At 41.1% G+C, this 24,617-nt stretch overlaps 3 protein-coding genes, 1 long non-coding RNA gene, 1 other non-coding gene and 1 pseudogene across 10 annotated transcripts; 3 read left to right on the forward strand and 3 right to left on the reverse strand.

Annotated features, from left to right (window-relative positions):
• Positions 1 to 126: 126 nt before the first annotated feature.
• On the reverse strand, positions 127 to 3,382 carry LOC135634943 (sulfite exporter TauE/SafE family protein 3-like; annotated as a pseudogene).
• Positions 3,383 to 4,018: 636 nt separating this feature from the next.
• LOC135583915 (protein SGT1 homolog) lies at positions 4,019 to 11,776 on the forward strand. 2 transcript variants are annotated; one of them, XM_065148225.1, is made up of 10 exons: positions 4,022 to 4,359; positions 4,840 to 4,909; positions 6,760 to 6,884; positions 7,805 to 7,964; positions 9,056 to 9,152; positions 9,248 to 9,313; positions 10,110 to 10,245; positions 10,948 to 11,039; positions 11,120 to 11,224; positions 11,503 to 11,776. In XM_065148225.1, the coding sequence occupies exons 1-10, from the start codon at positions 4,200 to 4,202 to the stop codon at positions 11,599 to 11,601; spliced, it is 1,110 nt and encodes a 369-aa protein (XP_065004297.1). In that variant the 5' UTR covers positions 4,022 to 4,199; the 3' UTR covers positions 11,602 to 11,776. The 2 variants fall into 2 exon arrangements, with proteins under 2 accessions (XP_065004298.1, XP_065004297.1); XM_065148226.1 differs by lacking the exons at positions 4,840 to 4,909; positions 6,760 to 6,884 and having other exon boundaries at positions 4,019 to 4,359.
• Positions 11,777 to 12,168: 392 nt separating this feature from the next.
• Positions 12,169 to 13,262, forward strand: LOC135636521 (late embryogenesis abundant protein At1g64065-like). Its single transcript, XM_065148227.1, has one exon. It carries the CDS (start codon positions 12,381 to 12,383, stop codon positions 13,077 to 13,079), a length of 699 nt encoding a protein of 232 aa, XP_065004299.1. The 5' UTR covers positions 12,169 to 12,380; the 3' UTR covers positions 13,080 to 13,262.
• Positions 13,014 to 17,713, reverse strand: LOC135636520 (probable membrane-associated kinase regulator 2). Of its 5 annotated transcripts, none has more exons than XM_065148223.1 (4): positions 15,342 to 17,713; positions 15,088 to 15,206; positions 13,751 to 14,055; positions 13,014 to 13,149 (listed from the first exon to the last, which is right to left on the reverse strand). In XM_065148223.1, the coding sequence occupies exon 1, from the start codon at positions 16,780 to 16,782 to the stop codon at positions 15,448 to 15,450; it is 1,335 nt and encodes a 444-aa protein (XP_065004295.1). In that variant the 5' UTR covers positions 16,783 to 17,713; the 3' UTR covers positions 13,014 to 13,149; positions 13,751 to 14,055; positions 15,088 to 15,206; positions 15,342 to 15,447. The 5 variants fall into 5 exon arrangements, with proteins under 5 accessions (XP_065004295.1, XP_065004294.1, XP_065004296.1 ...); XM_065148222.1 differs by lacking the exon at positions 13,014 to 13,149 and adding an exon at positions 13,437 to 13,628; XM_065148224.1 differs by lacking the exon at positions 13,014 to 13,149 and having other exon boundaries at positions 13,437 to 14,055; positions 15,342 to 15,572; positions 15,657 to 17,707.
• A 652-nt stretch (positions 17,714 to 18,365) lies between these two features.
• Positions 18,366 to 18,437, reverse strand: TRNAD-GUC (transfer RNA aspartic acid (anticodon GUC)). Its single transcript has one exon. It is a non-coding gene; the product is annotated as a tRNA-Asp (tRNA).
• Positions 18,438 to 18,516: 79 nt separating this feature from the next.
• Positions 18,517 to 19,254, forward strand: LOC135635701 (uncharacterized). Its single transcript, XR_010495711.1, has 2 exons — positions 18,517 to 18,794; positions 18,963 to 19,254. It is a non-coding gene; the product is annotated as an uncharacterized LOC135635701 (long non-coding RNA).
• The last annotated feature ends 5,363 nt before the right edge of the window (positions 19,255 to 24,617 follow it).

Consider the following 24,617-nt stretch of genomic DNA (forward strand, 5'->3'; position numbering starts at 1 on the left):
GTCATGTGGAAAGTCGTCGCGGGTAGGGAGAATTGGAAATGACGTCTGGTTGGCTGTACGCAACGAGGTTTGAATCGGATATTCTTAAGTTGTAGGATGAGACTTACTACTCTTGTTTCTTACGAGGTAGCGTGCGGTGATGGATCGGAAGAAGAGGTCCAAACAATTCCGGTCCTCGGCGCAGCACGCCTCAAAATGAATCGTACACGCAGATTTCTCGGAGTTTGTTCCCACCCGGGAGGAAGACGAGACGAGACGAGCGTGGGCGCTCCCAAACTGTTCAAAAGTCGCCATGCGACACGTTTTCCTTGTTGCGCCTCTAGCCTTAATTCCCCATTCCAAAAGCACTTGGTTCAGAGATGTGAATTGCTACCACCCTTGAAAAGCATTATTACAATGAATTAGAAGGGAGACATCAGACTGACAATTTTACAGCAAGCTGGAATGTTCTTATATATGATGAATGCTACGGTTGATATCCGCAAAGGTTCTCAAAGCCCATGTACTCGTGCTTTTCAATCCTCTTTAGCATGTCTGAGACACCAACCCCGCCTGAAACCATTTCCATGGCAGTCAAAATTTAGGCTCCTGCTCGAAACCTTTACTACAACAAGTCACTCGCAATACTGACATCGTAGTAGCTGGTGGTGTTGGCTTACCTAACGAGAGTGCGCTGATAAAGATCATCGAGGCCAATATGAAGTTGACGAGAGATGCCCTCCCCATCGCTACGATCCATCTTCCTACTACGACTTGTCCATTAAATGCAGCAACTGCTGACACCAAGCTAAAGTAGACAGCTGCCAAACGAACACCAATATTCGAAACGTTTAGCTTCACTAAATACAATTGTTTTCACTCGACTAATCGAGTGGCAGAGCATGAAGATGAGTTGTAGTACCATATGGGATAGGGAAACGATTTAGAAGGTAGTACTCTACGACAGATATGGAGGACGAGAATTGCATGGCAAAGGTTGTTGTCGCACTGGAGACCTGCATGCATCGTCACATCTCAATCATGAGAACCAATTTTTAAATCAATCATCCAGCTTGTGGTCTGTAGGTGGTGGAGATTGATTCTTCTTCGTGTTCTTATTTATCTGATTCCTTGGCAAGTCTCCACCGATTCAGTATTATGATATCACCGATTCCATGAGCTTCCGGGAAGCAAGGGTTTGACTGCTACTCACCTGAGGAGGAAGTCCGAGTTCCAAGAAGAGCGGACCCAAGATAAAGCCTCCCCCAAGGCCAAGCAGGCCACCTGCTACTCCGGCGACGACGCCGCAGGAACAATAAATAAAGAGCTGAGCCACCCTCCACTTTGTCCCTTCCTCTCTTCCGGAAGAAATCTTCCTCCTCCCGCTGTATAAACTAACTGCTTCGTACAGAGTCGCCGATCCAGCGATAGGAATCTGCAGATTGACACGCACGATGAATATTACTCGTTTCCTACTCATGATACTTGCAATCTCTATAGAGAGAGAGAGAGAGAGAGAGAGAGAGAGAGAAAGAGAGAGAGAGAGCTTAATATGTCTAAAAAAAGGAGATTGATCATTATACCTGCAGTAATTCAAGAACCAGTACCATGTCGAACATGTAGCTGTGTAGTTCTGTACACATTTTCGACCACAGTTCATTCATCACCTTGGTTCTTTTAGTCATGGAGGTCACTTATCTACAGTATTCACAGCAAACTGCTCACCTTTGTGACCTGCAACACAAGGAACGCCATCCAAACAAGCACAAGGAGACCAAGCTCCCTCCAGCACACATTTTGGAGAACTGGGACCTGCATTTTGGTGTCAGATAGTTGAGTATAACAGTTCTACATCCTAGCGAGTGTATCTGCAGCTTCTACTGAAGTATTATTACCACTGGCTCTCGTGCTGTCTCTGCATCTTCTTGGTCAGAATTGCTTGGAGACAGAGGAATGTGCTCGTACTGTGTCGATCTACCTGAGTTAAACAAGAATAGCTGATATGACCATCTAAAAGGAAATTATAAGACGCTTTAATTTCCATCATCCTTACTGTTGGATCCAAGGCCTTTGGCAGCCTCCTGGAATTAGACAACAAGCACATCACCCATCAACATCTCCAAGATGTGTATGCACGTACCATTGATCAGTATTAAGCCAAGAATAACGGTTACCTTCATAAGGGTTGTCTCTCTTCTCCATGTGTCAACACCTTTCATGAAAGCCTTCATTGACGTCCCTACCATCATATGCCACAAAGTTGCAACAGAGAAAGATATTGTCTTGTAATCTTTAGTTTGACAGAATAGCTGTGATCCTAAAGACGGAGTAAAGATTACCTAAGAAGAGGATGATCAGGAGAAGCGTAACCATCCACTCAGGAATTATTACATTGAGAATAACACCTATACTGATTCCAAGCATGAGCATGGGTTGAATGAGCAAAACTAAGTGGTAATCGATGAGCGGCGCATCTAAACTCGGATGCCGCAGCCTAAGGTTGTAGTAGACAGTGGAACATGCTGTGCCCATGATCATACCTGCGACCCAAGCAACATTAAAATCGGTGTCAATTCATGCAAATACCAGTTTCAGAGAATTCCTATGCTTCGGTAACTCATCGGAGAAGAAGAGAGAAACGAAGAGGAAACTAACATTTTGACAGTGCAGTTGATGATTTAGGATCAAAACCAATGATGAGGGTGAGCATGGGGACGAAGATGCCACCCCCACCAACACCCCCTACGCTGCCTAAAGCTGCTCCCAAGAATCCAATCACGGAGCCCACCGCAATTCTCCACTCAAATTTCATAGCCTACCAGACCAAAGAATAAGTGAAGAAGCCACAAAAACGTAATCGTTTCTTCCGAAGCGAACAAGATCCACAACGGATCGTGACGAGGAGGAGAAGATCATGCACGAAGAAGTTACCGGCCAAACGTGAGAGTAAGATGATCCATCTTCCTGCTGCGAACGTTTCAAAGCCCTCTTCATCTCTCCCCTTGCGATCGTATTAATGTTCGGGTTCATAAGCTTGAGGCCTCGATCTGCCGAGGCCACCTGCGCCGTCGCCAAGAAGAAGCAGAGTACTGCAAACACCACGGCCGCGACCAAACTCGACAACCATTTCCCTTCCATCTCCCACCTGAACTGACTAAAGGTCCAACCTCTAGTGCTAAAAGTGCAACAATCTCAACTTCACCGCAGTGTAAAATCAAAACTCCTATCTAAAAAGGCAGAAAAATCTCCTGTAGCAAACGACGACTGAAGCTCTTCTTCGTCGATTGGAGATCAACAACCTAAAGACGGAAGAAGAAGACATGTCGGAGAGGCCATAACTCGTCGTGAACAATACGAGAGCTTGGCCAATCGCGTTTGCGAGGGATGTGGGAAGAAAAATGGGTTGAACATATTTTAGTGGGAGATGCGATGAGATTGGACTTTATGCTAGCCATTGCTCATTTTATATCAGGACTTACCGAACGCATGCACTTGTATCACTAATCGTAAGAAAATAAATAAAAGAGAAAAAATAAGTGACATGATAAGAATTTTCTTGATATAGTGATATCAGTCTTCAAAAATGTGTATATTCACATGTATTACCCTTGCGAACTTGCGTTAGTAATCTCAAAACACATAGTAGTATTGCCATACCTGTGCTTCTATCTAAATTTTTATTTTTCCTGAGTGGAATAACCATGCCGATTGCACAAAGGTTACAAAAATTAAGAATATTAATGTTTTTTCTTATGTATGTATGTCATTATCCTATGACATTTTTTTTAATCCATCTACAAGGGTATAAGTTAAACATGGAATTGTTGACTTATGGGGGTACACACGTACACAGCATATAAACCATAAAAGACAATATATATATATATATATATATATATATATATATATATATATATATATATATCGTTAAATTTCATATGGTATTAAATTATAAATAATCTGGAGGAATCAATTGATCCCATGCTAATCCTGAACCCCACCCACCACACGAGGAGTTGACTCGACAGACCACAACTAAGTCGGTCGTCTTCTCCCTTATCAGGAAGGCTCTAGAACATCTCCTCCTAACCTGCATTGCATCCCTTTGCGCCGCCGGTCTTGCGTCGCTTCGCTTCCCTTCCCTTTCCCTCTCCCTCTCTCCTTCTACCTATCTGCCCATCTACCCTTCGCCTTTTGCGGTTTTCGTCCCTCTCGCTTCTATGGCCTCGGATCTGGCACGGAGCGCGAAGGAGGCCTTCGTCGACGATGACTTTGAGCTCGCCGTTGATCTCAACACCCGGGCGCTGGAGTTGGACCCCGCCAACGCCGATCTCTACGCCGATCGGGCCCAGGCCAACATCAAGCTCAACAACTTCACCGGTAACTGTCTGCTCCTCCGTCCCTTCATTGCCTTGGTATTTGATCTTGGAGAACATTTGAGGTCCCCCTTGAATTCGCGGTACCCGAGCTAATGCTGAATCCTCTTGACTGACCCGTGTGGATCTGAATTGTTGGATGCCTTCTCCTTCGAAAATGTGCCCTCCCGTCGTCGATCTTGGAGAACGTTTTAGCTGCGTCCTTGTGATTGTGATTGGGTGACTGTTGGCTCGTGTATTGATAGATGCATTTTTCTTTGAGTCTTAAGTGTTCCGTTTCCTCTTCTAAAGTCAATAAAGGTTTGACTAGGAATTTGTATTGTGCGTCCTATTGGGTGGTTATTGTACTTCATGAAGCCATATGGTGTTCAACTGCTTTTTGGCTGCTAACGTCATAAGACGTTTTTCATGTCTGATACATTTAGTTTGTATCAAAAAGCTGCATATTATGCACTAAGAGTCGGATAATGCCAACTTTTTCCAGAGGCTGTGGCTGATGCTAATAAAGCAATTGAGTTGGCTCCTACAGTGTCTAAAGCTTACTTGAGAAAAGGGTGAGTTCATAGCACGGTAACCCTCCAGAGTCCCATTTTCTTTTACTTTTTGTATAGAAGCTCTCTAGTCTTCACAACTTGCATGAGTCATTTAACATTTTTTATTGGTCCCTCGCAAATTGAACATCTTGTTTGGACAAAAAATCAACTAATGGGTCAAGAAAATGGCTGATGAAAACTAAATGAACTCAAGTTCTGTTTAGTGGATTTGTTCCTTATTAATTTTACATATGTGACATATTTTCATATATGTTCTAAGTCTTATATTTTTTAATAAAATTTCTATTTTCTGTTTAAGCTTTTATTCTCTGCCTTGTGCTTGCTTGATCCTGCTGATATTGATACCAACTGAAATTTTTCCAAAGGGCTGATCTCGACCCCAAATTCTTTTTCTAACCATACTTGAAACCAATGAATATCTTTCTGACTAGAAGTTAAGCAAAAAACTGAATCCCAAGATATGAACAATGTAGAAGACAACCTCTAAAGAGAAACTGAAACATAACCAAGTACATAGATGGACACAAGTAAATAGGAAAGATTGCACCTATAGTTTGTTCTCTCTTGGTAACCAGGAGAATATGTTTGAGAAAAACAATAGAAAACCAACAAAGTTTGAACATGGTAGCCCTAGACAAGGAAAAGCTAACTTAAGTCTTTAGCTTAAGCTCATGAGTTGATCAAAATCATCTTTAGTTGAAGCTCATGAGTTGATCATCATCATAAAAGACTACAATAGTAATGGATCCCTTTGACTTTCGTAGTTCTGAAGAGAAGCCAAGATAAGTACTGAATAATTCCTTTTTATATTTTGGTAGCTTTTTGCACTCCTTGTTAATGGACTTTGGAAATGAACTTATTATGTTATGATAACTGTCCTGTCAACTTTGTTGAGCCTGAATCATTGACCCAAAATATTTAAACTGAAGATGCTGATTTTCTACTCATCTAGCTCTTATAAATCCATTTAAGTCTTCTCCCACTTCTAGTCAAACTAAATAGGATGTTATAGATCAATTTTTTTTTGGACAAAATATTCTCTTGTAAAACTATTACTATAAAATATTGAAAATGATGATGTGGAAAAACAAAACATGCAGAAAATATTGATCGAGAGTTTTAACTATGTGTGGAATGCTTCAAGATGGCATGTATTCCAAATTTGCTGTTAAAACATTAATGAAAATGACTCTGATGAGAGGCAATAGCAAACCTTCTCTTTAATTAACTAGAGTACCAAGACCCAACAAAGAAGTGAGGCACCCAACTCAGGAGGGAGGTGGTAGCAGCTTCTTCTTTGGTGATGCACTTCAATTATGTAACTAAGAGCTGAAAAGGTGTAAAAAGACTCATTTAGTTTTTATACATGATCGTTTTCACCAACTCATGCTGTGGAAATTTCTTTGTAATAGAGGGTAGTGCTAAGGGGCCATTTTATTATTTGGGATAGGGTGCAAGAAAATCAGTTCCTTCGATTAAATTCATTCTATTTATAAAGTTGTTTAGAGCAGATGAAAAATTAGACTTTCTCTATTTACAAAGATTGGTCATTAACTGTATGTCTTTATTACACATTTCTTTTAGTTTTTGTTAATGTAATGATGGAAGCACCAGGTATAAAATGACCAGGCTAATCCTTGTTGATTTGCTTTTACAATTTACATCTCTTATCTATCTAAAACAAAAGACATTTGTGTTCCTTTCTATTTATGTTTGTCATCCATTACGTTGATTGATTCACTTCTGCAAATATAGTGATGACATTCTTTGTAAAACATTTGCACTACATTTGCATCTGTTTGAAGGGTTGTTGTGATTGCTCTTTTAATCAAATTAATGTGTATTAACAGTACTGCCTGTATCAAGCTTGAAGAATATCAAACTGCAAAAGCAGCTCTTGAAGCAGGCTTCTATTTGGCACCCACAGATTCAAGATTCACTAGACTGATTAAGGAATGTGATGAACATATTGCTGGTACTTTGTAGTCCTAACTATCAGACTTTATTTTCTTTGGTAAAGAAGGAAATTTCCTGTTCTGCCTTTTGTGTGAAGGTTAGCATTCTTTGTGCCGAGTCATTACTGTTGCACAAAATGGAAGACATCTTAGACTGTTATGCTAGTAATCCACTGAATAGTTTGGATGTTATCCTCTGTTTTGTTGATTTATCAGAATGGTTTTGATGTGCTCAATGATTGAGTCATCATAGACTTCTGCTCTCTTTAATTATCCAGCACCACACAAAGAGGTCTGGTGTGCATACTTCTTGTTTGCAGCCCAGTTGCCTGTATTTTCAGTGTATATAATGTTTGCTTCTTACTTCATAGTAATTACCAATTATTCAGAATCAGCTTCATGATTTTGGATCTGTGGTTGTTGGTTCTTGTTCTTGGAAATTTTGTCTCCAGACTGAGACTTTGACTCTTAATTGCGTTGAACTTTGTTGGAGTTTCCAGACTGCTTGATTTTGTAGGAAGATCCTATTATATCACTTATCAGAGATTTGAAAATGTTAGTTGGAACCGTGTTTATTGATCAATTAATTTTATGTTTAAAAGAGATAGGTTGTGCTAATTTGGCCATCACAGATGATAGGCATTTTCTGGACTGCAAGTGTTGGTTTATGCATTTCATGGAGATAAAGGATAGTCCAATAAAATAAATGTACCTTGCTAGAACTATGCATGATACACCAACTGCTTCGACTAGGTCATCAAATTGATGCTTCTTTCACTTGAGAACATGGGCTGTTGTATTACAACATTATTATTCTATGGCTTCAAGAAGAATATATTATGCATTTAGTTATCTGGGTATTTCGTAAATAATTTTTTGATTCTTTATGTCTCTATATGCATAAGATGGCCGAATAGCTACAGTGTACTTTGTTCTGCAGAGGAGATTAATCGTCTGCCAAAACAAGGTGCCCATGCTGCATCACCAATTGCAGTCGTTTCTTCTCATGATGGCAGTATTGGGTCTCCTAAGGAATCTGTGCCTATTCATGACGCATCCTGTCATCAGTCAGTCAAAGTGTCTAGCAAGCCAAAATATAGGTACTTCTTGAAAATAGAAGAGTATGACTGTGAGGTTCTTTTTGTTTTTCTGTTGTCATGTCATGTCTGATTGTCCTGATCATGTGCATTGTTCAATAGAATTGGAGCACGATTCATAGTTTTCTTATAAGTTGTAACTAATGATTGCATGTTTAGAAATCATGTATTGTGCCTTAACAATTACTATTTGGAAATTACTCTTCTTTGACATGCAAAGCTATTTGTGGAAGTTCCAGGATGATTCCATATTTTGGGGTGAACCACAAACTGTATGAACTTGCTTTGGTCCTATCTTTTTGGGACTAAAAGACAACAAGCCTCTCATTGATAGATATCTGGAATGTTGACTTAGTTCTGAGAGTATTGGCTATTCTCTTTTCATTAGTCATCAGTAAGAAACAATCTCCACTGAGTCAGTTTGGTACTGGAAATGTCTATTGAGCTATAGAGGATTACATGTTAAATTGATTTAGGGTTATTAATTTTTGGGTTGATGAAATTCTAGAGAAGCTAAGACCATGTATTAGTTTTATTACATTTAGGGTTCTCTGAAGCTCTGTTAAGACTATAATTTTTTTTAATTCGTTGGAACTTTAACATATAATAATATAATACATCTTCCTTGTCTTTTATGTTTTCCATTTTCATGTTAAAGTTTTTCTTTAGTTGGGCCTTTGTGTTCATTCTTGTTCCTCTCAAGTCTGTACGAGCAGCATGTAGATTGTTTCAAAAGATGCATAGCCATCATTTGAGTAGCATATGTTAAATTGTGATATGCCATTTAATTTGCATGTGAGCCTCTAAGAAGTCAAATGCCATTCTCCCTTCCCTTTTTCTAGTTTAATTTACGTTTGATTAGCTCTACCTTTTTATGTTGCTAACATTCAGAACTTAGCAGTATAGGACTTGGGTAGCTGGAGCAATGTTTTACCTGGGTAATCTCCAGGAGCCTCATACGTATATCTCATATGTTTATTTTGTACATAACATGTGCATGTGCGCATATCTTAATACTTACTGTTACGATCTCCGTCTTGCCAGCAACCCTTTTCTATATTGAAGTCTGATAATTTATTTGTGCTCTGATGCAGACATGACCACTACAATACTCCTACAGAGGTAGTACTGACCATTTTTGCAAAGGACATCCCAGAAAAATATGTGAACATCGACTTTGGGGAACAGATAGTATGTTTCGTATTAAGCTTTATTTATTTTAGTTTGTCTGATTTTGCAAACTTGATCCTCCATATAATTTTGACCCACCTGTTACATTCATATAGATAAGTGTCACAATTGATATCCCTGGAGAAGATACTTACCTCTTTCAACATCGTCTATTTGCCAAGGTAATTTTCCAAGCTAGCACTCCTAAATGTGCATTTAATTGTTGTATCCTGACATCAACGATGTACCTGTGTGCTTTTCGAAACTCAACATGCATCTGCTGTTTGTTGCAGCTTGGTGCTTTTCCAAAGAATTCATTGCTTCATGAATAGTTTTTTATTCGGCTCCTACTGATTGAGTTCTTTTGTACAAAAATCCATCTGATTTGATTTTTCTCTAACGACCATTCTGCATGCCTTCGGACGCACAAAAGTCCCTTTCCTAATAAGGGAAAACTTAGTTGCATCTGCATAGCTGGAGCTGGAGTTGTCTGCAAACGTTGCTGTACGGTAGTTTCTTAGTCGGCAAAAAGTATATAACTAAAATTCAAGTTTTGCTTTTTTTTATTAATTATTTATACTCTTTCTCCAAGTAATATGACACATGACTTCTCAGTAGATGAGATTAAAGAAATATAATTTGAGGGCTTCGAGTGGTATGACACGTCTCTTATGAAGCATGTGCAATTTTATTTATTTGGCTGTTTGAGGCTCTTTTGTTTCTTGCTTTTATGTTTCTTTTATTTTGTGCCGGAACCTATTTTTTGTTTGACATTCTAGAGTATCTTAAAAGTTTGCACAAAATTCCTTCTTTTTTTCTCTTCCACTGTTTGGTAATTCCTTTAGCATGCTTCTGAGTGGCGAGGAAGTGCAATTTGAATCAGTGTGTTCGAATAATGTATCTGATGGTAACTTATCATCCTTTATGATGTCTTGTCACTAATTCTACATTTTTCTTTCGGCATTGACTCAACATCAGATTGTACCAGAAAAATGCAGATATGAAATTTTTTCTTCGAAAATCGAAATCCGTCTCTTTAAAGCTGAAGCCATCACTTGGACATCACTGGAATTCAGTAAAGACAAAAAAGTTGTGCAGAAGGTTAATGTGTCAGGTAGTTAAAGTTCTTTTTCTCTTCTGTTTTGCAGTGCATATATTTTTTTCGTTATCTGATTACTGATATGTCATCAAATATTGTATATCTAGTGCAAAGTTGTTTGTCTTGTGTTCTGATTTGGATGCGTATCTCTAATTAATACAGCAGTCATTTCTTTGTGCTTATGTACTTGGACATTCTTTGGTCTTTTGTTTATTTCTCTCCACTTATTGTTTGTGTTATCATTGCATTTGACTGATGTGGTTGTTGCTTGTAACGCATTCAGATCGAGCATGCTTCACTTCCTAAAATGTTCTACTATGAAGGCATATGGCATAGATACTGATTCAAGAGCATTAGACCAACAGAAAACTTTTTGACCAGATACGGTCATGTATTGCTTTGATACGACCAGACCTCTGAAAGCAATATGTTAGTTTTAATATAACTATGAAAGGAAGTTTTAGGATGTGTTTGCTAAAATTACTGACATTTCTACAGTAGATTAAGATGACAAGAAAATTCATTTACAAGTTGATTGATGACTTTCGATTCTGTATTACTTTTTCCTTTTAAAGTCTGGTTGTGTTTCTTTTTTCTACTTTTGTCATCTGAATTTTTTTTTTTATGACTTATGCTTTATCTTCCTTTTCTAAAGTGCAGTGGAATGGAAACCTAGAATGCACAGCTATCTCAATCTGCAGTTGATTTTATATGCAGGATTTGCAGATGTAAAATCTGAAAGGCCTTCTTACCCATCCTCGAAAACCAAAGTTGATTGGGATAAGCTGGAATCTGAAGTGAAAAAAGAGGTTATCAGTATCTTCTATTTGTCTGTGTTAGAAAGTTTATTCTTGTGACGCCAGTTGCCATTTCATCTCGTCCCTTTCAGGAGAAAGAGGAGAAGCTAGATGGTGATGCAGCTCTGAATAAGCTGTTCCGTGACATATACCAGGGTGGTGATGAAGATATGAGGCGAGCAATGATGAAGTCCTTTGTAAGATCATAGTTCCCTTATCCTCAGTCGTAACTTCGTGAATGATCAGGATCTTTACTTTTAAATTTGTCAAGAACTACCAAATATAGAGCCAACATCACCAGGATCAATTTTGTGTTAAGCTAGTCCCTCGAGGAGAGAGAGCCATTTTGTTCATAGGGAAAAATCTGCTGCACCATCAGTTGTGTTATTCCTGAAACAAGTGTCTAGGCTGAGGTGGTTGCATCAGTTTAATTCCCGGACATGACTTCCTTATATACGTTTATAATTTGATGTAGGTGGAATCCAATGGATCCGTGCTGTCAACAAACTGGAAGGATGTTGGCTCAAGGAAAGTAGAGGGAACTCCGCCGGATGGTATGGAAATGAAAAAATAGGAGTACTGATTCCATCGAAGTCGTGTAGCAATTCGACTTGCATAATGTAACAATGAGTGCACTGTGCAGAAAATTTTGTCGTCATCTATCATATATGAACGATCGACCAAACGCACGTTTGTTCTGTAGTTTTGCTACCTCCGATTAATGACAATATGATAGTATTATTGGATTATCTCATTTAGGTCATGATTTGGTGTGGTCACACACCGGAATATCGTTTGATACATACAAAGATCATCAAAATGGTCCGCGACATGAAGACCGTGTATTGCCCATTGCATCGCTTTTGCCGCTGGATCCGAAGTCTACGCACATATCCCCAAAGGGATCATTGGCGTTCATTCAACCAAGCGCAACGACTGCCGTTTTTGACCGCTAACTTAACTCACTCGCTCTAGTCGTCCTCTTGCTTCGATTCCACTGGACGTCTAAAACCGGTCACGGAAGTAAGCAGTATCAGTCGACAGGCTTACGTGATCGTAATCAGTGGCATCCGCACATCGGTGGCATTGGAATCGGTCAGATTCCAAAGAAGAATCACTCGTTTATGCGTTCGTTTGTTCATAGACGGCAAGATTTTATATGTTGGACGAAATGCTTCGCCGTGTCGCACATGACTCAAAAGTCAAGTCAACAGTGGAGCGTCACCCGTCCGGCAACAAGACAGGACTTCCAACTGCTGCAACGCCCTCTTCATATATTGCCTTCCAAGAAGAGAGCGGTAACGTGAAAGGCTGACTCATCTTTTCTGCCTCCACCGGCGGTCAAACCAAATCATGGCAGGGAAGAGAGAAGAGGAGCAGGTGAAGCCGATCATGTTGCACTCGCCGTCCATCGTCCCTGTCGGCGACGACGAGGAGGCCGCCTCCAGGTGGCGCTCGATCCAGTACCTCCACAAGCGGCGGTGCGCCCTGTGCTGCTGCGGCTGCTGCGGCGCCACCGTCGTGATCCTCGGCATCACCATCCTCGTCCTCTCCCTCACCGTGTTCAAGGTCAAGGATCCCACTCTCACCATGAACTCCCTCACCCTCGACACGTTCCGAGTCCGGCCGGGCACGCTCGACAACCTGGTGCTGTTCAACGCCACGCTCGTCGCCGACATCTCGATCAAGAACCCCAACGTGGCGTCCTTCCGGTTCGACAACAGCACCACGGACTTCTACTACGCGGGGGAGACGGTGGGAGTGGCGTACGCGCCCCAGGGGAAGGTGTCGGCCCGCCGGACGGCGCGGATGAACGTGACGGTGGACGTGCTCACCGACAGAGTGGTGAAGCAGATGAACATCACCACGGAGGAGTGGACCGCCGGCACCGAGCTGAACCTGACGAGCTTCACGGACATCAAGGGGAGGGTGAACGTGCTGGGCGTGTACAAGCGCGACATCGAAGTGATGTTGAACTGCAGCATGACCTTGGAGTTGTCGACGACGTTTCATGGATTCAAGAACACGGATTGCTCCGCCAACGTCAGCTGAAGATTAATCGTTGCATCTCTTGTCCATGGATTGGGTAGCGCTTAATTGTTACTGGCAATAAATGTTCCAGCTGCGAAGCAATGCATGGTAGATAAGAGTTAGAATATGGTGTGTGCATCATATCATGGAAGAGATTATTTGTTGTTTACGAAAGGCAATCTGAAGAATTATGTCTGTCCGAAAGGAGAGCAGCTCAACGATTTTGACTTTTGGGGTTATCCATTCGTGGACGCCGCCAAAGCAGTAGCTTGGCGAAGAAACTTTGAACACGAGACCAATCACCACCGCAACGAAGACACACGAGTCTTTCTTCCTACCTCAACGTCTTCACCACTAAAGCTATTTGACAATCCAACACAAGGAACACTCCATATGGTATCTAATTTATTCAGAGCGAGAGGAGGACGATCTATCCTCCATGCAACCCATAGTCTTCTCTCCCATTTCATCAAACACTTGGTGTACTGAATCCAGATCAGCAACCCTACCGCGAATCTTTTGGCACACCGCCCGTGAACCATCCATCGCAAAGCCAGAGTTCACTCTCAGCTGGCGTCGGCCAAGAAAGCATGGAACTCGATGAAGTCGGACGAGGTCAAACAATTGCGGTGTGACGACAAGCTATCACACCATCCGGACTACAACGCAGGGAGAATCTGATGCTGTCTTACCTGACAAAAGAAGCACAGCATCACGCGAGCACTCCAAAAGGCGAACATCGGATTCGCTGCTTCCGCTGACCACGCAATTAATTAAAGGATGAATACTCCCTCCCTCTCTCTCTCTCTCTCTCTATCGCCTGCTCCTTCCCCCCCCCACATCCGCACCTCTTTGTCGCTGCTTTAGTCTGCCACAGGCTGCCTCTCTCTCTCTCTCTCTCTCTCTCCTTTGGACGGGATACGATGGAAGGTGGAGATGCCACTTTGAACAAACAGACGGTGGTGGGTCTTCTGCTTCCTTCATGCATGCTCATGGCCTGCAAATATTTCCATCTCAGTGTTCCAAAATTGAAACTTGATTACCATTTGATGATTAAAGCAAATATATTTATATTCAAATAATCATTCGCACTCTTTGAAAACTCTTTATTAAGATATATTTTTGTCTTAATCTATTAAAAAACCATGTAACTATAATTGGATTAATACCATATTAATCTGATTGAATAAATGCTCCAAATCAATTGCGTATCGATAAAAAAAAATTAATATTAATGATGGTTGTTAAAGAGGGATTTTTTGATCCCCACAGCGCTTTAAGTTCCATGCAAAACATTTTTTAAAAAATAGTACCTAAAAATCTGAAGATTTCTTTTCATAAAATGTTCTTAGGAAAAAAAAAAAAAAAGTAAATCCGCAGAACAAACCCTTCTTTTTGGATTTTCCCGAACAATAATGCCTCGTATTTCTAAAATTCTCTAAAAACATTTATTTTCTTTCCTTCTCCTATAGATTGAAAATCGATCTATTTATAATATTTTAATAATGCTTAAAAATTAATATAACACTTTAACATAATACTTAAAAATAATGTTTCTAATATTAATTATTAAAAACAATACAATATCATATAAAAATATTATGTCTAGATTGATTCATACTTTTATAAAAACATTATTAAAAATAACACTATAATATTTTTCTGTATTGATCTATAAGAAAAAAAAGATAAATACCCAGAGCTATTTCAGATTTAAAAAATAGTGGTGATAGAAAATTCGTACTTTAAGTTAAAAAAAAGAAAAATCTGAAAAAGAGATTTTTTTTGGGGGAAAAACTGATGGATGGACGCTAATGTTTTGTCCGCCTCTACCACTTCGCTGGAAGAGAAAAAGCCGGCAATTTCGTGTTGCACTATTGTGTCACCTTTGTTCTTCCTCCACTCCCAACGGAGAAAGAGAGAGCGAGAGAGAGAGAGAGAGAGAGAGACCAAAAAGAAATCAGAGAAAAGAAAAAGACTGCGGCCGCGTTATAAAAAAACTGAAACTAAGGCACGGTCTTCCACTCACAAGACTCGTTCAGATCTTTGTCCTCCAAAACCTTTGTCTTCTTCCTCATCTTCATCGTCCGTCCACACCTCCGCGTCTTTGATTTCTTTTCACCGAACGAACAGTCAACTGCACCCACACTGATATACGATTTGTCACTGCATCTCATCACACAAACTCGCAGATACAACTATATATATATATAAATATAAATATATATGGCAGAAGAGATGACTTCACAAAAGCTAAAAGAAACTCTCGGTGCCTCTCCTTACAAAGAGATGTAAGCCAAATCTGGAATAGCTCTACCAAACCATTTCGTTCTCCTTTATGCGTATTAATTTCCACCTCCGTTCTAATAAAAACCCGAACGGACGATGCTCAAACGTCGCCGCCGCCGCCGCCGCTGCTGCTACTGCTGCTGCTGCTGCTGCTGCTGCTGCTTGATTCCAACGATCTCCCGTCGCCGGAATCGCTCCTCGATCGCATCAGCGGCGACTCCGACCCTGCACGCCGAGTCAACCCGGTCTTCTCTAAGATTGTATATAAACGCTTTAAAACATGGCCGGATTCGGAAGCTTTATACGTACCTCTGTTAAATGACCGCTTGCAGTGAGCGATGGCGCTTTGGATTCCGTCTTGCTGCTCCAAGAGCGAGTCGTCCCGCCTTCCGGTCGCCAGCGGCGGCGAGCGAACCGAGGCGACGGCCGCAGACGCCGACCGGCTCTTCCTCAGTCGCCGGCTGACCACCCTCAGTCCCGCCGGGATATTCTCATCTTGCGACTTCAGTGACCCGCTAAAGCTGCTCCACGTAGATACCGTCTCTTTCAGCTGGTCTCCTCCGCTTTCCTTAGCGGGCCGCACTTTCATGGCTCTGCTTGAGCTCAACGGCCCGGAGAACCGGAGCTTCTCGCCGTACCGTTTCGAGATTTTGATGTAAAAAGGCTTAATTTTGCTAAGATACCTTTGGAGCACGTCCTTGAGGAGCTTCTTGTCGTCCGACGCCGGCCATCCATCGTTGGCGAAAAGCATGGCCGATCTGCTGCTGCTGGAGCTCCTCGAGCTGTTGTCCCTGGCGAAGAGGGGAACCGGCGGGGCCGCCTCGACCCTGAACCTGACGAAGAACTTGTTTCTATGTTTTTGCTTCGGCGGCGAGGACGTCGCAGCGGGGGAGGAGACGGGGTTGGGCTCCATCGAGGCCGACTTCGACCTCCCGTGGAAGCTCAGCTTAAAGGCGCGGGCCCTGGCGGCGGATTTGAGCAAAGCAGGGACTTGGGAGTTGGACGACTTAGCCACCTCGGAGGCGGCGAAGTCCGTCAACGAGGAGGGCTCGAGCGGGACGAGGCGGCCCTTAAAGAAAAGTCCATCGGAGGGGGACAACGAGAGGTCGGGGTCGCGCCGGAGGCTGCCGCCGCCGCGGCCGTACCTTCCTCCATCCGGGGACAACTCCAGGTCGAACTCTTCCGCTCCGTCCTCGTCCTCGGTCTCCGCGTCGGACGACTGCTGGTTCTCTCGATGGTGGTCCGTGTCTTCCTGCAACGGAGGGGTGAGCTCGAGGTCGAAGAAGGGGCCCTCGTCCTCGCTGTCCCCGCCGCCGTCATCGGAGTCCGAGCAGAGGACCGAGGCGGCGATGGTGGTGTCGGCGGGCTTGGTAGCCGGGGAGGGGTCGCCGTCACCGTGTTCGCCAGCATGAGCGAGCAGCCTGAAGAGCTCCATGGCGCGCTTTCTGAAGGCTAGCTTTTGGAGGAAGGGAAGGAGGGAGGAAAGAGAGGGGCTAACTTAAAAAGCTCACGCGAAAAGGGCAGTGTGCCCTGCTTGCTTGTCTTTGGGCTCGCGACTCCTCTGCAGCGGTCGGTAGTCGTGTCATGTGTTCGATTTGCTGGGGCAGGGAGGGGGCCGAAAAAATTGGAGCCTTCATGAGACCTCAACCACCCAAAGCGAGAGTCCGTTACATATCCGACCGCACGTTTCAATGCGACAACAACGTCAGCCGTCCATTTTGCTGTGTGCCCCGCATAAGTTAACATCCAATCCTTTAGTCCTAAGGTCTACAAATATTTCGTAGAAGAGCATATGATATATAGAACTATGAGGGACATAAATATATAAAAAAAAATCAGAAAAAAAAGAAAGAAGAAGAGATAAGCTATATAATCTTGGGCTCCATTACACGCATCTGCAGCGAGATCACGTGACGGCAGAGATATGCCAGTCAACAAAGGATTAGAATCTGTCCGGGGGGGAGGAGTGGCTGATGATGTCCTGCTCCGATACTGAATCATCTCGCTCGTACGAGGCGACGGAGCGTGGGCTGTTCCCGAGCACAGCCTGATGAGAGATTACTATGGTCATCGGATCACGAAGCGAATGATGGATGATAAGAGTGAACCGTGTCTTTTCCTTGTGCGTGCTCTCTACAGTCTCCTTCTCTTTTTCTTCTCTCCCTTTTGATACAGTAAATTTGTCTTGAGCAAAAGAAGATGGAAAGCAAGGGAGGAGAAGTCAGTTCCTTTTGTATATGACCGACGACTCCCAAGTGTGATACATGTGCAGCGGCAGGCGTGTCTCTGCAAAGATCCGTGGGAGAAGCGTTGCTTTGCAATTTTCTTTTCCCTGTCGCAGAGGATGAAGGGTGACAGGGCGGCAGATGTTGTCATCATACCGCCCACCCTCCCTCCCTCCCTCCGTTTTGAGGATTCGATAAGATGAGGATACTCTTTCTGTAGCGGGTCAAATGGGAGTAACTTGGCTTTGCTGGAGACCAAGGATAAGGCCACCAGAAAAGGTCCACCAACGGCGTTCGGATGCTGTCTCGATTGCACGCTACAAGATCAAGGGGGAAATAACTGCGTCGAACGCTTCGGTCGGATGTCAATTGGCATGGAATCGCCGTGGGCTGCACGCAGCAATGCCGATACTGCTGGGTGCAGAAAACAACACGACTAAAGCAATCAATCAATCAATCATACGAGGCTACTGCATTGCTCCAACAAATGGATCAATTATCAATTATAGACAAGCGCACATGATGTGCTCCTCCCAGTGGAGGCAAAGCATTAAAGCCCATCCTAAATAACTTAGTTCCGCAACCACCTTAAAAAGCGACTTCTTGCATCGACCTGTTTCCAGCCCTGTGATGCTCGTCGTTTGAGTTCTTGACCTGCTCACTTCTGCAGTAGAATCTGATGACGATTTGGTGATGTATGAGTAGGGGGGGGGGGAAATCAAAAGGTCACAATTTCGATAATTAAATATGCAAAAGTAAAAAATAAAAGAGGGTGAAATACTAAAACTTATGACGCCGTTGCCGGGGATCGAACCCGGGTCACCCGCGTGACAGGCGGGAATACTCACCACTATACTACAACGACGTTGTCGGCAAGCGGGCTTACTAAATAAATATAAATAATTTAGTATCCGTATCCTTCCATATTCTCCGATTCAGCGGATATTGGATCGGAATATTCTACTCAGCGATACCATCGACAGATCGCGGTTCCCCTCTTCTTATTGCTCTAGCTCTTCCACAATCCGTCCGCACCAGTCCCCAGTCCGTCAGCTCGTCGCCGGAGCATGTTCGCCGAGCTTGCCAGATCGAACAGGTACGTCTCGATGGATGCAGTATCGAGAGCTGTTATGGTTCATCCCGAGCAGTTCGGACCTCGTATCCGCTGCAAGGGATAAGGAAGCGGTAGCTTGGAGGCCGTGACATATCGGAAGCATACAAGGTAAAGCAGGGCGACACGTCTTGCGCACTTAATGTGTTTGTTTTAATGTCCTCGCTTTGCAAAACATCAACCACTGTTCCAAGTTTCCTTCTTCTTCTATATCCACCCTTCTTTTAGTACCATTAGGTAAACCTCTCTTTATCAGATTCTGTGTCACTGTTATTGTAGATTGGGTTATAGCTGACTCATAGTAAGAAGAAGCGTGCCTGAAGCTGATAATCTAAACGCATCTGGTTCGGAGTCAGGATTCAGCTCGATGAGCTTCATAGGATGCGTCATTCGTATAGGTTCTCTGATCCATTTGCAGTATTCTCAAGCAACCCAAAGATTGATAACAAGTTCACAATTCCTTGTGATGGTCATTCTACGATGTTCTAATTTCTAATTTTTATCTGTAAGGAGCAAATAAATGAATATTTGTTTTTCGTGGTTGATGCATACACTACTACTTAGAACTCCACTGGGGTGGCACATAGTAACAGTGGCACAGGATTTATATTTGTTTATTTTAGTAGCCGTAGATTTATATTTCTCTTAACAGTCCTGCAATTTTGTGGTACCTAGGGCTTTACATGTATGTTGATTACCATATATATATATATATATATATATACATATATATAATTTCCTTATTGAAGCAGCCACTTCATGCCAATTCTTCTATTATTTACTAGATTCAGATTCGTGGTCCTTTTATATTAAGGTTTTGATTTGAATTTTAGTTAAGGTTATGAATTATGATAAGATTCTTTATTAGAGATGATCTTGATGTAAGAGACTATCATTATTATTTATTTGAAGTCCTTTGTTCAGGTAAATAAACAAGATCTCATACAAATTAGATATTGATTATACTCTCATCTTCTTTTATTATCATTTATAAGGATAAAACAAAAAGGTGAATATATTTATTATAGATCAATATTATTGCTTCCTTCGAATCAAACAATGACATATTTATAGATATTTTGAAATACATCAAAAGGTATTTAATCTTCATCTTGATATATCATTATTTAATTTTAATTCTAGTATTAAATTTTTTTCATATAATAATAACATAATAATTATTTTTTTTATACTTACAATTGATATCAAGAGTTCATTTTGAAATCAAATATCATAGATCATAAAAGCATTATATATATTTTGTGTTATAGCCCTTTGTCTACCGGATGGTTTGATCTATTTTATCTTGTCCTTCTTAGTCGCCAACTTGCGGGCGATGAAAGTTTCTCGTACACACAAGTGGAACCATGGATGGAAGTATGCTACCAGATTTTAGTCGATGGGTTGTAGTCAGTAACTTACTACCGACTATGACATTACTATTAGTTATAGGTGCCCTATAAGCCAATCACGTAAGTGATGACATATGTGACATGTTATGCACTCTTTTTGCTTATTATATTATTTAATATTTTTATTAAAATTTAGATTTTGATGATGACATCAATTAGTGAATTAATTATTTAATCCATGTGTTGAGATAAGTGATGCAGGAATAACTATGATCGTGAGAAAGATAAAATAATTAAAGAAGAATTGAAGTTGGGCCGGAGTCAATAATCGGGCATCAGGTCAGATGAATCGGGGGATACATCGAAGGATCAGACGATATAGTAAAAGCTTGTTGGGAGTTCATCGAAAGCTCGTTGGAAGTTCATTGAGAGTTTGGTTGAATAATTGATGTGCCGGACAACTTAGATTACGTGTATCATAATTGTTTTAGCCTTAATTATCGTAGTAAGGACTTTAATTTGAGTTAATTTTGGGACAAATCCTATTAACTCAATTAGGGGTCAATTGGGCCCAAAATAAGGCTAAATTGGATAGGTTGGATGGCTCATTCAATCGCTTGGAGCCACATCAAGCAATGACACCGCTTAGACTAGGTGGTGGTATTGCGTGAGGCTCAGTCTCCCAAGTGGTCTGGGCGATGGTATCGTCGGCAGTCAATGTTGCCAACCAGTGGTACAACTTTGTCACGCGATGGTACCGCCATAGCCCAATCTCCGAGGCTCCATCAAGCGGTCATACTACCCAGACTGGGTGGTGATACCGTCTAGTGTTAGTTTGTAGGTGGTGGTACTGCCCAATAATGACATGGTACCGCTAATACCCCATAAACCCGGGATAAGACACTTTTTGACTCTATTTCTGAAGCTATTGGGGCCTATAAATACCCCACTTTTTCCTGCATAAAAGAGCAATGAAAGTGTGAACAAAATCTTGAGATTTTTTGTTGTAAAATTGCTAAGTGTCCTCCTCCTCCCTTTCTAGTTTTGTGATCGTTCAAGAGAGGTGTGAGGCTTGTAAGGGTTGTCTCCTAAGCTCGTGAAAAGGAGAAAGCGTTGTAAGAGGGTGGTTGGTTTTTGTCCATTGAAGGAAAACCGTTAGTGGACGCCGGTGGCCTTAACGTGGAAGGAATCAGAAGTAGATGTAGATCACGACGACCAAACCACTATAAATTCAGTGTGCTTTCTTTCGGTGTCATTTCTTTCATGTTTTTCATTCTCACCACTCACTGATTTACTTGCTCAATGCCCTCAATCACTTACGAATGTTTTCAAGTTTAAACGCTTCTTCGGATATAAGCTTTATTGAATGAATCTTTGAATCGACATCATTTTATCGAAAGCACTAATTCACACCCCTCTTAGTGTCGACTTGATCCTAACAGTTGGTATCATATTGAGGTTTATCTTTTTTTTGTTTAATACCTAAGAGAGATGACTTTTGTTGGCAACCAAGAGGGTCTTTCTATCACTCATCCTCCTATGTTCAATGGAACGGACTACACGTATTGGAAAACTAGAATAAGAATCTTTTTACTTTCTATGGATTTCAATTTATGGAACATTGTTGAAAGTGATTTTGAAAAGTCTTCTAAACCAATGAATTAATAGAATGATTTGAAAAAAAAGACTTTCTCTTTGAATGCTAAAGCGATGAATGCTTTATTTTGTGCTCTTGGTAAGAACGAATTTAATCGGGTTTCAAATATGAAACTGCACATGAGATTTGACACATATTTGAAGTCACACACGAAGGTATGTACACCCGTTTTAGTTAAAGAATAAAAAATTAATCTTTTGGTTCATAGCTATGAGTTGTTTCATATGAAACCAAGCGAGACTATTGGAGACATGTACATGCATTTTACGGATGTCATCAATGGTCTAAAAGCACTTGGTAAAAGTTTTTCTAATTTTGAACTTGTTAACAATATATTAAGATTCCTTCCAAAAAGTTGGGATCCTAAAATAACTTTCCGTTTGAAGAACTTATCGGGTCCTTGATGACCTATGAATTTATCGGTTTAATGCTTGAATTCAAAAGCTTTGAATTCAAGAATGTCTTTTCTCAAGTACGGCATATAAATAGGGGGAGTTAAGGTTAACTCCATCATCAATTGATTGTCATCATAAAAAAGGGGGAGATTGTTGAATCTCGGATTTTGATGATGAAATCAATTGTGAATTGTTTGACCTAATCTATGTGTTAAGATAAGTGTGCAGGATTAATTATGATAGCAGTAAGACATAAAATAGATGATGGGCCGGAGTCGAAGATTCGGACGATGTACCGGAAGTGTGTTGTGAGCTCGCCGAGAGATCGCCGAGAGCTCATTGGAAGATTGCCGAGAGGTCATCGAAAGATCCTTGATGGCTTGTCGGAAGATTGCCGAGGGCTCGTTGGAAGATCGCCGAGAGTTCGTGGGGAGTTCGCCGGAAGTTTCGCCGAGAAGTTCACCGGATGTTCACCGAAAGAAAAATCGATATACTAGACTAATTACTTGCCTTAATCGTAGTTTTAACATAAATTGAGTTAGGATTGGAAGGTAATCCCACTAACTTAGTTAGGGGCCAACTAGGCTCTTAACATGGCTGAATTAGGCCGGATTGAATAGCCCATTCAGCACATGAAATCCAGGGTCGACAATGGCACCACCTGGCAGACTTGGTCTCCCAGGTGTTCTGGGCGGTGGTACTGCCCAGACTGGGTGGTGGTACCGTCGGCAGTTAATGCTGTTAGCGGTGGTACCACCCCTATAAAGCGATGGTACCACCAAAGCTCGGTCTCTGAGCTCTGTTAGGCGGTTGTACCACCTAGACTAGGTGGTGGTACTGTCCAGTGTCAGATTGTAGGTAGTAGTACCACCCAGTGTCAGACTACAGACAGTAGTACCACCCAGTAATGGCGATGGTACTGCTAGTACCTCGAAATCCGAGGATATGACACTTTTTGGCTCCAATTTTGAAATCATTGGGGACTATAAATACCCCACCCTTTTTTGCATGAAAGGGCACGAAAGTATTGGCATAATCTTAAGTCTTTGAAATGTTAAAGTGTTGTAAAATTACTAGAGTACTCCTCCTCCCTTTCTAAGTATTGAGATCATTCAAGAGATGTGTGAGATTTGTAAGGGTTATCTCCTAAACCTGTGAAATGGAGAAAGCACTATAAAAGGTGGTTGGTCTTTGGCTATTGAAGGAAGGCCATTAGTAGACGCTGGTGACCTCGACAAAGGAGGAATCCAAAAGTGGATGTAGGTCACAATGACCGAACCACTCTAAATTCTGGTTTGCATTTTGTCTTGAGCAATTTACCTTTTTAGCAAGCTACTTTACATTCTTATTGCTTTCTCTACGCTCTCATATGCTTTTAAGTTAAAATATTTATGAAACAATTTTTGTTAGAAACGGGTTAAATTGAAATGAAGACTTTTGAAACGGATAATTTTTCTGCTTGCCGCTCTTGATCCTAACAAAAAGCACATCTAGAACATGTCAATTCTTATGTCATGTACTTGTCTCTTGGTCTTCCAAGAAACAAAACTCGATTGCACTATCTACAACCGAAGCCGAATACATAGCGGTGAGTGCATGTTGTGCATAAGTTTTATGGATAAAATACATTAGAAGATTATAAGATTTACCTTAAGAATATTCTCATAAAATGTGATAACACGAGTGTAATATGTTTGACAAAAAATCCTATTCAACACTCTAGAACTAAACATATTGACATTAGGCATCATTTCATAAGAGATCATGTAAATAACCATGACATATCTTTAGAGTTTATTGATACGAAACATCAATTAGCCGATATCTTTACAAAACCTTTAAATGAAGAATAATTTTATTTCATTAGAAGAGAGTTAGGGATGTTAAATTATTTGAATGCATGAATTTGATGTATATCTTTTCTGGACTTTCTTGATTTTTTTTAAAGGCTTTCATGAAATCCGGCATATCAATCTAGTTGGTATCAAATTTGCTTCATACCCTTGCTTCATCACTTAATGATTTTTGATACACTTAATCACTTCACTCATGGAATTTATTGACAAATGCATCTCTCACGGATTTCACTCTTGTAAATTTCTAATGAGAAACAAATTTGATTTATGAAGTTTATTTATGAATTTATTTTTCATATAATGCTCCCTTCCTATGAATTCTTCCTTATTCTTCCCTAGAAAGATGAATTTTAGTGTGTGATGATTACTTGCAAGAATGACGATTTGATTTCATATGGATACCTTCTCTATGTTAAAATTGAAACATGATTTAATGAAACTCATTTATTGTTTTAAATTTAATTCAAATCATTTCATATATTTGGTTTTTAATGGATTCTTTTCTTCAATTTCTCTCTTCTTCTTATTTTTACGACAAAAAGAAGAAAGAAACTTGCACATCTAAAGAAGAACAAAAAATATTAGTTTATCCAAAAAGGTTATCATGCAAAGTTTTTGCTTACCTTCCTTTATGACCTCGACAAATTGTTGTGAAACTTGTTTAATTTTGTTTA

This window comes from Musa acuminata, chromosome BXJ3-4 (genome assembly GCF_036884655.1).
Source record: "Musa acuminata AAA Group cultivar baxijiao chromosome BXJ3-4, Cavendish_Baxijiao_AAA, whole genome shotgun sequence".
Lineage (NCBI taxonomy): Eukaryota > Viridiplantae > Streptophyta > Magnoliopsida > Zingiberales > Musaceae > Musa > Musa acuminata.

What these genes read in the sequence shown, in the direction of transcription:
- LOC135583915 (XM_065148225.1), top strand. Translation starts at nt 4,200, where the DNA reads ATGGCCTCGGATCTGGCACGGAGCGCGAAGGAGGCCTTCGTCGACGAT. An exon ending in CAAGCTCAACAACTTCACCG is followed by an intron (nt 4,360 to 4,839) that starts GTAACTGTCTGC and finishes AACTTTTTCCAG; the next exon opens with AGGCTGTGGCTGATGCTAAT. An exon ending in AAAGCTTACTTGAGAAAAGG is followed by an intron (nt 4,910 to 6,759) that starts GTGAGTTCATAG and finishes GTGTATTAACAG; the next exon opens with TACTGCCTGTATCAAGCTTG.
- LOC135636520 (XM_065148223.1), bottom strand. Translation starts at nt 16,782, where the DNA reads ATGGAGCTCTTCAGGCTGCTCGCTCATGCTGGCGAACACGGTGACGGC.
- LOC135636521 (XM_065148227.1), top strand. Translation starts at nt 12,381, where the DNA reads ATGGCAGGGAAGAGAGAAGAGGAGCAGGTGAAGCCGATCATGTTGCAC.